This window comes from Macrotis lagotis, chromosome X (genome assembly GCF_037893015.1).
Source record: "Macrotis lagotis isolate mMagLag1 chromosome X, bilby.v1.9.chrom.fasta, whole genome shotgun sequence".
Lineage (NCBI taxonomy): Eukaryota > Metazoa > Chordata > Mammalia > Peramelemorphia > Peramelidae > Macrotis > Macrotis lagotis.
Genome location: NC_133666.1, coordinates 186386445 through 186398876, shown reverse-complemented (window position 1 = coordinate 186398876; position 12432 = coordinate 186386445). Strand labels below are relative to the sequence as shown.

The following is a 12432-nucleotide window of genomic DNA, read 5'->3' as shown; positions in this document are numbered from 1 at the left end:
CAAACTGATAAAGGAAACAAAAAGATCACCAACATGATCCAATATTATCTAGGTGCTGTGTAAGTGAGGAATATTTTTTCCAAAGAGTTAAATAAATATAGGCTACATTTGCTTCTAGGGACTAAATCTGTATATTTGTTAGGTGGTGTGCTGGTAGAGTTATGCATTATTTTGGAATTTTGACAAGCATTTAATAAGTATCTACTAAGTTCATGGACAATTTGATGCTGGGGATGGATATAAAAACAAAAATCTAAAAAAGAACTTGATCCCAAGGATAAAAGTGAAAGTACGATTTAAATGTTCTGATGACTTTGGACTAGAACTAATGTTCTTAAACTTGGTCATATATTATGTAATATTTATCAAAGTGTAGTTTCCATAGCTAGGAATGCACTTGTAGAACAAACATTACTTTCCTGTACCTTAAATAGGCATATGAAGGTGCATGCATCTGTGTGTATGCAAGTGTGTATATGATTGTCTCTCATTATTACCAATGCTACTGGCAACAGAATGACAACTACTCCTTATACCTAAGCCTCCACTCACAAACTCTGTGACTGCCTAGAACTGAAGCTTGCTTCCCTAGTTACTACTCTCCAGGTCCTGGTGCACAGTAGGTACTTTGTAAATGAATGCTTGTTGATTGAGTATAACTGGGTTCAGAGACTGTGGAATGTACACAAGCAGAGAAATAACAAATAACATCTATTTTAAAATGTTCAATCGGATTTTGTCAACAATCCATTTATTTTTATATTTTATTTCACTGTATCACCTTTTTTTTTTATCCTTAGGATCATGGACTTTAGAATCTGAACTTTAAAGATCAATTCATATAGATTTCTTTTTCCCCAAAATTTTCTAATGCACTTATTATGTGGTATTTTGTTGGGAAGGCAAATATGTTAAGCAAACTTTGTCTTTTTTCTTAAATGTCTAGCACATAGGAGAGGTTTAAATAATGTTGATTTAACTGTTGGTCATGTTGTCCAAACTTAAATACACACGTGAAAAAATACAAGGTCCTGGGACTTTAAGTTATTTGTTTATGCTTATATAAGCACAGTAAATAGCAAAGTTAGGTTTTGTTCCTAAGTCTCTTGAGTCCTATCTTCTTGCTTCTTTCTTCGATACCACACAATGCTTTCAAAGTAGTTTATCACTGTAGCTTATCTGTTGCCATAAAAGAACATGTATTAGTTTGAAAACTTTTACTTACTACTTAAGACATTGGATACTTTCAATGATTAAGATTGTTTAATATATTTAAAAATTATGTATGAAAATGTCTGAGTATCTTAGTGACTTTCAAATATTTTAAGACAGACCTCTTAGATATGTGTGTACACATATCTGAATAAGAAATTTAATGCATGTAACTTAACATACTAATAATCCATTTTTTTGAGTGTGATTTCATTGGTACAGGTACTCCCTAGTGAGGAACTCAAAGCAGATAAACGTACACAATTTATTCTTTTAACAAGTCCTATTGCACTGAGGTAAAGTGACTTAGAGTCATAGAGCTGGCATGTTATGTTGGCCTAAACCTGGTTATCTATCCACTTATCATGCAATCATGTGCACATCTACTAAATCATATACATAGCTATTAAAATAAAGTCCAGAATAGGTAATTCAATGCTATCTGCCACATCACATCTGCTTCCATCATTGCATTCACTTGATCCTAATCACTGAAATGAGGTCATAAAAGAGAGCACTTAAACTGACCACTTACACTGAAATGGCTTAAAATTATCGTACACACCCTATACATACAAATGATATATCAAAGAGTTGATACTTTGCAATAACTCAAGATACATATTTTTAAAGAAATAGAATTTATAACCTCCAAAGTAATAAATACTTTGAAAAAATTAATTTTAAAACAGTAATCAATCTAAGTTTTGATACTTATATTCAAATTCTTGTCATAACAATAACATTGTTTTTTAGGACAGTCAGTGGCAGAATAGTACATTAGATTTTAAATTACTAAAAATGTATATAGTAATTTTCTCTCCCTATCAAATAACTAAAATAAGGTTTGTGGAGAGATAAAATACTTCTAAAGGGCACTCCCTTCTCCCCATCCCCTACCAGAGGTAGCATGGCATAATGGGTAATGGAGCCTTGGAGTCCAGAAAACCATGTTTCAGACTCTTTCTCTGGTCTAGAGTGATTGTGGGACTTTAGGCAATGCACTGAAGAAAAGAGGTTAAGTTGCATTGACAAAGGAAGTTTCTTCATCCTGGGATTTCATATCAATGAAAACACAGATCAGAGTCTACAGAATTATAGAAAAAACACACTAGTTAATTTGAGACCAGCAGAGCATAGCGTTGTCAATAGAGGGCTGGTTTCGGAGTCAGAAAGATCTGAGTTCAAGTCCTGCCTCATGACACCTATTATGTCCTTTACTCTATGGACGTCCTTATATTTTTGCTTCAGATCATTAAGAAATAGAGTAATGCTGATCTGCCTTGGTGGAAAGAGTTTCCACCCAGTAGAGCTCACGATGACAGGCCTAGATTTTAACCAAATTGTGTTAATGAAGAAATGATTTTATAATTTTCAAATGATATTATAATTTATTTTTTACTTAGCAACAGATACAGTACTTGGGAGAAAAAAACAATAAACCATTTAGTGTACATGGTAGCACTAAAATACTTTAACAAATCCAAAAGGCCTTCTCTATCTTTCCATCTACCTATTTATTATCCTAATAACAAAAACTTACTTGCAGATGAGAACAAAACTAATAACAACATGCATATTTTGAAAAAGTTTAAGCAGAAGTGAAACCTGAACCCAATAATATAAATTCTAAATATATTGGTCTTTTTGTAGCAATTAAGCTGAAGGTGTAAAATCAGCACATGACAATTTTCCATTGTTTCTAAACTTCAGATTAAATGATTTTGTTTGATTTAACATACTGTTCTGGACCTGTGTGATGTCACTGCTATAGGGACCTCCCCATGAAGAAATCACTTCTACCAAAACAGAAAACTCCCACTTGGTCACTTATCACTTTAGAGAGTTGACTCAGGCCCTGAGATATTGTATGACTTGTCCAGGGTCCTAGAGCCAATACTTGTCAGAAGTGGCATTTCAATCTAGTCTCACCCTGGCTCTAAGATCAGTTTTCTTTCCACTATGCTAGTTTGAATCTCAATTCTGAAAAGTATGAAAACAAAACTAATAAGAGCATGAAGGGATCCTTAAAGGTCATCTAGTTAAACCTCTCTATTTTAAACTCAGCCCTAGAGAATTTTTTTTTTCTTTTTTGGAAGTGGTCATTCTTTTCTCTGCCTCATCTCTCTTTTACCTAACCTTAATGACTGACGGGGCATTGCCTCAAACTATGACCTGGGAAAGACTTAGCATTAAAAGGCCAAGGTTTTCCAGGGCCATCTCCAGTCATCCTAATCTATACCTGGCCACTGGATCCAGATGGCTCTGAGAGAAAGTGAGGCTGGTGACTTTGCAGAGCACTCCTTTACTTAAACTCAGCTTACTTGCATTTCAAGGCATCACTTTCCTGAGGTCAAGATCTTCTTTGAGAACAAAGGACAAAAACATGAGAAATAAACAGCAAATCAAGGATTTGAAACTGGGTCTTTTTATTCCAAATCCAGGGCTTTCTGCTATACTATAGTATCTCCTAAATTCACTAACTGGTTATTGATAATTTAAGGATATTATAAAGACTGTAAAAGTGTGTTTTGGCTTAACTGAAACTGAAATAACTGTTTCCTAGTTGTAAAATGATTACCCAACTTTCATCATTAGGGACATGAAAACTTTAAATTTACAAGAGAATCAGAGACACTAGTTGCTTGTTAATAGGGAAGTTAAATATGGAAAATCTAAGAAATTATGTTCAAATTCTTTTATGTTAATCTCTCATTTAAATAAAAAAGATTAGTGTAGTAAAATACTGAAACAAAGCAAGTCAAGAATCCTAGCCTTGGGAGATGTAGAAAATTCAATTTTTTTTTTCTGAAAAGAAGAAAAGTTTACGCTTTGTTGTACACCAATTTTTTAAAAGTAAAAGCAGCACTCAAAGTCAATTATACTCTTTTCTGTTTCCCTTTTATATTAAGATTTTATACATTTCACAAAAACTATAGAAACTTTAATCAATGACCTTGATATTTTGGGACAATTATAAAAATAACAAATGAATAAGTATTTACAGCAATCACTTTTTTTTCATTTTACAGAAGCATTGGAAAATTACTTTTTGATGAAGTGCCAAATTACATTTTTATCTGTAGAATTAATATTTTTGGAATACATTAGCTTTGCTATTCCCCCCCCACTATCTTCTAAGGATACATTTTTGTCAAAAATGTGGTAGTATATACTTGTGAAAGATTTTAAAAATTATGTAATAGCTGCTCTATATGTAAAGATGGAGAATACAAATTTAATTATAACTTTTTAATGTTACCAAAGTAATTAGTTTCCTTTGCAAATATGAATTTTATACTAATAATTTTCTAATTTGTAAATTTTGGTTACCTAAATATTTTATAAGTATACATGTTTTCTGGGAAAAAAATTTGAAAAAATGCTTTTTAAAACATAATCATTCAAATATATTTTTATCCCCAAAGTCTCAAAGAGTAACACAGAAAAAATGATTTGTTATATATAATATTTTAATTTAGCTAGGATTCAAACAATCAAAAACAAAATTAACCCCTCCACCCTTTTTAGGTCTATACAATGGGAAACATGTTCAGAATGATAACTGAAGCACTGCCAAATCCTACTATGCCTTGTAAATTATCAAGTAACCTATCATTTAGTAGAAGCTTTAAAAATTGAACACAGTTACAGAATTTAATTGAAACTTAATCCTTGGGGTTTTAAAGATGACAACTTTTCTTCTTTACATGAAGGTTAGGGAATAAAAAGTGGGAAAATGTTTACATCACTTACCCTTTACAGATTTTGAAATAAAAGCAAACTAGCAAATAAGTGGATTTGATTTCAATATAGATACAGAATGAAGTATATTTCACTGATTTTCAATTCTCTGAAAGAAAGGTAATTGTATTACATGACATAATGGCATATCTGCTCAAATTAGTCATTTGGGAGCTAGGGAAATTTATTGTAAAACTTACTGTGCAATATCCATTTTATAATTATTATTCTTTACCTATATAACAGAAGTCTTAGTTCCTCAGGAAGTTAGCAGAGTAATTTTTAAATACTAAAGCAAAGCTTTTAAACTATTAATTTGTTATTAAATAGAATATAAGTTCCTTGCTTCACTTATTGTACTAGTATCCCTAGCATCTAGGATGGTACCTGGCTTATAGTAAATATTTAATAAATACTTATTGACTGATTGTGAAAAGCATTACCTTCAAAATTATTTATATTTATAGACTCAGTAACTGATGCGAAAAAGTTTAATTAAAGATATTTCAGATCAACTAAAAATACTTACTTTTCAAAACACTTAAATTTTAAACCACTCTTCTATTGTCTAAATAATAAATGCTAAATCACTTAAAATAATTTTTGTTAGCAGATACTATGCTAACAATCAGTCATAAATCAAGTCTCTAAAGACTATAGAAAAGAATATTTATTAGGTACCTGTATATGCTGAATTTGAAGAAATGTGTTTTATATCATGAAAAGATTGCTACTTGAAATAAGTGGTTAAGATGATTTATTAGGATGCTCCATTACTATATTTTAAAATAATGATTATCTATTTTATCAATTGGCATTTGAATAAATTTTACTCATTGTTCTTCAATCCAAAATCCTAGGACAAAGGCTTTGCTTTAACCACATTCACATAGCCACAAAATCCACCTCAATATCTATGCAATTAAAAAAAAAAATAAAAAAATCTATGCAATTACATTTTTTAAAAAAACTGATATTCTCTAATTTTAAACTCTACTCGAATATTTTTCTCTACCAAATGGAACTGGGAAGACCTACTTATAAAGCACATATAATGTTAAACTAAAAAATTCATTTTCAAATTTTGCCTTGAAATAAGGAAAGAAAATTGAGTATGCAGTGAAATGGAATAGAATATTAATGTTTACAAAATGTCATTATTGATAACTGTCATTCAATGAGCTCAGGTAAGCCTATGGTAGTTAGTAGTGAACTTTGACCTTAAGCAAGTTTGTCCAATTTCTATCAACCAGAGTAGGAAAGCAAGAAAACAATTATTTTTCCCAAATACTTTCAAGCACAGCTTCCACATTAACTGCAAGACTATTTGTTTTTGGCTAGTGTGTCATCTAATTAGTCCAAATATTTTTTTATGTAAAGGTGATTCCTAGCCTTAATTATCATACAAGGTCATATTTGATGAGTCAACAATTTTCTAAAATCTAGACACTTTTATTTTTAAAAAGGCATTAAGTTGCATATTATTTTGACAATGGCACACAAAGAAATAAATGAAAAAATTTAACAAGAATATGTATTTTCTTTCTCCATCTTTAATAAATACATGGTAAAATCCTGGTTTACTATTTTACATAAGTAGATTAAAAATAAGATTAACTAACTGTCAAAAGCTTGTCAAATTATAGTATCTACTAGCTAAGAATTCTGTAAAGATGTAAAACTCTGTTGGTGGTCATTTTGCCTTAGGATTTTCAATATAAATGAGGTTAGAAATGATAGGGGGTGGGGGAAGGGTCCCACTGACTGAATTCACAACACTGAAGAAAGATAAACAAAAAAATTAAGAATTATTTTTATCTACGAGGTAAAAAAAATGCTTAAAAATTCAACTGGAGTATAATCTCAAAAATATAAGAACTTAAAATAGAAATCTTGATATTGAAGGCTTTTTCTTAAACATTCCAAATTTAGTTCCCGGTAGAATCAAAACTTTTTTATTTAATTAAATTAGGATCTTGCTATTTTTTATTTAAACTATATAGACTCTGCACTGAAATGTAAATAATGAGTTTTTTTACAAGTTGAAATACATAATAAAGTTGAAGTCATAGTGAAAGGAATATATTTACATAAATAGGGAATGCCATCTAAATTTATAGGCATGTATACCTCAGAAAAATTATGTTACTTTGTGTCCCATGAGGTTATTCACCTATAGATGATGTGTGGTTAAGATTGGTTTAGAAACTGTTCAATCCATACTTGAGCAGACATATTCTCTTAGTTTCATTAAATAGATGAAATAATAAATTTACTGAGTGTATTTCCAATTCCAGGGTAATATATTTTCAACAATCCCTGATTTAATATCATTAAATAACTCTACTTAGAGCAACAGACTATGCCTAGTCCTTCTTTCTACCTATATATTTAGGGATGCAATGGTACATTTTGAAGAAAAAAAATGGATTGGTGGTTTCTTAATAGAACTTGTTAACTATCAGTTTGTATTAAAACTATCTTTTCTGTTTTATTTGTGAGAATCAAATACATCTTAAAGATCTTAACTTAAAAATTTTTAAAGCCTCAAATTGGATCATCAAACAATTCTGTTTTCCAAAAAAAAATGTTTTGACATATTTAATGGTATAGAATATTATAATTTTTTTCACACAGGCTTTTGTATTTAACCTACAGCAATTAGAATTTGATTTCTTAGTATGAATAATGATCTACAAATTAAATTGCAATATTCTATTTTGTAGTTGTTTTTACCTTCCAGGAGATTTGCAATGGTGGATCATCAGGGGAAAAAACTAATTTAAGTCTTAGGTTTTGAATGTTCCATAGTTCTTAATAGATTGGGTCAACTGAAGGTCTATAAGCAATTGCAACATAAGCTATATTTTTTTGATCATTGTTCCTGCTGCTGTTTCATTAAAGTGTGAGAACTACTAAGAGTCAATAGATGGCAGTCCATCTCCTAGAAAAGAGGCTAATGATGAATAAAATCACCATGCATTCTAGTTATATTTCCAAAAGACATCCATACTGTTTAATTACACACTTTTTTAATATCATGCTGTTATAGTGCTAAAACACATTTTATATGCACCTTTAGTAACTGTTTTAGATGCACAAACATAAACACATTATAAGTATCTGAAGGAATAAAACACTGGACTTTTGTCCTTGGACTTGAACATTAACATAATTATCCATTTAATAGCATATTTTTTTAGAGTAACTTGAATTATCATGTCAAATTCAATAATCTTTTGAAAAAAAGTATATTCTAGTGTGGGATAAATTAATCTTGGAACCATACATTTGCACTATATGTAATTCATTCATGATGAAAATCTGGAAACAAACTCAATTCTTTCCCTTTTGTGTTTTCTCCCAATTAAGAAACTACTCATTTTAAAAAGTCTATTTCTAGCAATCTATGAAGTAAACAGAATCTTTAAATACTTTCTTCACCCAGCTGAAAAATAACTTTTAAATATTTTTATTCACATAGAAGTGTCGTTATGATAAAGGGGAAGGGGAATAAAAATAAAGAATCTTTTATGTTATTATATAAAACAAAATTACTGATGAAATTTTCTTATAACTAAGTCTGATATCTTAAAATATGCAAAACATGATCATATTTCAATTAAGTGCAGATTGCAAAGTTGCCACCATGGAGCACAAAATCTCCATGGAGAGTACAAAGGCATTATCTAAAAATATTTAGAGGTGAGGTAATCACATGATTATAGGTGAAAGAAACTACGGTTACAAGATTTAAGATATAAACATAATATGACTAAATATGAAATTTATATTCACAACATTTGTATAATATCATCTTGATGGAAACTTTCACATTTAATGAAAAAATACACCTTAAAATTACACAATAATTTTACTCATATATTTGATAATTTCCAAGGTTTCTTTTTTCAAAAAAAATTTTAAAGTAGACAACTGTCTTGATTATGAATACAATTTATACCATAAATGAGGAAGATGTATGAATGCTCTTTTTTTAGGGAATTGCCACAGACCTAGAAAAAAATCTTAAAAAGTAAAATACATAAATACTGAAATACCCTGTAAATAAAATGTGCCTAAGCAGGTTAGCTACAGAGGTCTTTCTAAATGTTTTTCTTAACACCTCTCTTCTGGAGAGAATGAGAAAGGAATTACTGCTCTCCACTGAGTATCTTTAAAGAAATAAAGCAAATATAACAAAAGAAAGTGAAAAGTACATGATCTCTCATTATTTTTTTTCTACTAACTTTTCATCTCTTAAGTTAAAAAGCAAAGAACAAGGACAAACAGAACTAGCATTTGGAAAGTCTTCTTGTTTGCTGGTTTGCTTCCGCCCTCAAAAAAATTTCTAAGAATGTTAAAAAACAGAACATTGTATATACACGTCTCCCTATTTTCATGTGAAATGTTGTCAAATATTTAAATGCTTAAAGAATAAGTTTTATTTAATTTTACAACTGTAGTCATTTTTCAAAATCTTTTAATCAACACAATACACTTAAGATACTATAGGAAATGACAGGAGAGTGTTAATAAATTAGTGAAAACATAATTTAAACCAAATATTAAGTGAATTGATTTCATAATCCTCAGTTATTAGCCAATTAAATTTTGCAACAAACTGTCATAAACGAAGAATGTACTTTAAGACCTCTTCCTAGCCCCAAATGATGATAAAAAGCAGAGCTTGAATGGCCTAGATGGTAGCAAGCAGATATTTTTACACTTTGAAAGACTTGAGAGTGGCTGGAGGATAAAGAAGCTAAACTATTTTTTCATGAAAGATGTATAGAACTTTTCTAAGCTTAATTTTAAAATTCCTATTTTCAAACTTTAATGAAACTGAAGAAATTATACTGGGAGGTACAATTTGTGTGTTGCAGATAACACAACTTTTTATTTTTAAAGACTTTGAGAGTTACCACCTAATTCATTTGTGGCTCTCAACATAAATTTTAATTTTTTTTAACATCACAACCAAAGTAGACTGGAAGACGGTGGCAATGTGATGTAATCATTAAATGCTGCCAACAATAAAAAAAAAATCAGGACCTTTGAAGAATAGGAAAAGAGAAGATAGCAGTTGGGGTGGGGTGGGGTGGAGAAAGAGGGGGAAAAAAAAGTGCCTTATTGCTTCCTCTAGTACAAAAACTCTTCAGATGTTTATTATCTTCCTGCAGAAGATGCTTGTCTATATTTTATGGTCAGCAGTTCACAGAAGAGTAAATAGGCTGGGTCTAGGAGAAAATAAAAAAGGTGTTTCTACTTACCGTTAGGTGATACTGCCTCCATATTTCTGGGCAAGTCTGGAAAATAAAAATATTGATCAGTTGGGAGCATGAAACAAGGTGCTTTACAGCCTGTTGGTTTTGGCATAACACAGTATCCACTGGTGTCGGTCACAGCAAAATAAGAAGCTTAGCTGAAAGGGTCTGCATTTCAGCTTCAAAAACCTGGCTAGACAGTTTAATTGAATTTTACACTGGTTTAACACACTCCCTGCCATTGTCAGAAAGCCAGGAACAAAGTTTTCTCTCTCTCTCTCTTTCTCTCTTTTTTTTTTTTGCTTAGAAGTTTTGGGGACTAAGATGCGATTAAGAACCATAACTATAGTTAAACTGATAAATACACAACTGTGGTTAAAAAAAATCAATAACCCCCTCCACACCTTTTCAACTTGGGCCTTAGAAAATAATTTACAAGACACACTTTAGGATAGTCTGAAGATATATTTCATTTAATTACTGCAGGCCATAATTACTTGTGCCACTTTACCACAACTCTCAGGGGCAAAAAGTTTATTTTTTTTAATAAAGAAAATAAATCTGTACTTAGCTTAACTTATTGTCCTTTTTATCTCAATAACTGCAAAACAAGTACTGAAGTAGTTAAGAAAAGTCCCTTCTTTTCTCTTCCCCTACTCAAAACTCTATCCAACTGTGACTCAGTGGGAATTAGATGCTTGTGTTAAGGATACAATGTTTTTTTTTATAAAACAGATCATTATTTTAACAAATCATTAATATTCTACCATCTTTCCAGAAAAAAAAGGATTATTGTAGTTCATGATAACATTATTTAAGTATTTTTATTCTCAATATTCTTTATAGAAATAGACCAATAGTTAAGAAAAAAGAAAAAGGCCACTGAATTTTGTAATTATGAGTAATTTTGAAACCAGTTTATATTTAATAATTTTTAAAAATTTCTTTTTCATTTTAAAGGATTATATCCCTGGTTTTGCTTCACACGTGCTGGAAAAATGACCCATTGAATGAATTATCAATTATTTTTGAGCACATGAGCATAAAAATTAAACTCATTATTTTAAGGTGTCTTTGGATCTTGAAACACTGAAGAAAATAATGCTTTTGAATGACAAAATCCATATTATGCCGATCATGTCCAATCAGAGAACAATGAAGATTCTCTCTAGTTGTGTAGTTAGGGTAATTCAGTGTGTATTTAAAGTTTAATGACTCTAGGTGTTTTCTATAGCAAGGTGTGGCAAGTTAACCTTGTTTGATGGATTACTTCTCCAACTTCCTATTATGAATGTTAACATGACTAACATATATGTATGTATAAGTCTGTGTACATACTTACACACATATATAATATATACATAATACATACTGACTTCTTGGAAAGAACACTGATTGAATTAAACAACTATTTAAAAATATACAATGGTGCTTTTAGAAAGGAAAGAATTCTTTTGTTCCTTATGTGTTTGCATATAAAAATATTTAGCAATGGAATGTTAAAACTTCCATTTTGTAAATAACATTATTTACACACATATGTTTCTAATTACATAACAACATAAAATGTGAACTTCTTCCAAAACAGAATAAGCTTTAACTGTATGTATTCTTTTAGGTAGATTATCACAGAGATAACCAATAGCTATTTATACATTAGTTATGGGTAGTTTTTGATTACCACACTGTCCCCAGAATAATACGGTTGAAAAATTGCAATCACTGGGTTGTCATACACTGGCAAAATGCTACTCTGCCGTGTGACCTTTACTTGTGCTGAAGCAATTTAATAATAAAAGCGAATTACTTGGTTTTTTGAACAAACACTTGATTGCTTTGGACATGAAGCTACCATTTGATGCAGAAATCTATTGGTGAGAAACGTGAAACTTCCATTTGCATCTAGCAAGAGAAAGATTATTCAATCTTAAAGATCATAACAATCTTTTCAGGAAGCTACATTTTCCCTTCAAAAACTCCTCTGTAAGTTTAATTTTAAGTCTAAGAAAAGGTAAACTATAAAAGAAAGTTAAAATTTTTCTATTCTTATGGCAAAGATGAAATACCTTTAAGTGGTCATCAATATAGAATATAAAATTTATACCATTAAATGAATGTTTATTTTGCATCATCTGATATTTCCACTACTCTTCAGCTGATGCATACTTTTTTTCTTCATTAAATAACTACGTATTGTGTAGTAACATGT

The 12432-nt window shown here is 30.3% G+C and overlaps 1 protein-coding gene across 3 annotated transcripts in view; it reads right to left on the bottom strand.

Annotated features, from left to right (window-relative positions):
• The window catches only part of ZCCHC7 (zinc finger CCHC-type containing 7), a 285197-nt gene that overhangs the window by 45223 nt on the left and 227542 nt on the right, over positions 1-12432 (bottom strand). For all 3 annotated transcript variants that reach the window (XM_074201949.1, XM_074201948.1, XM_074201950.1), the window contains exon 6: positions 10230-10265. In XM_074201949.1, coding sequence (XP_074058050.1) covers positions 10230-10265 — 36 coding nt within the window. The remainder of the gene's footprint in view (positions 1-10229; positions 10266-12432) is intronic.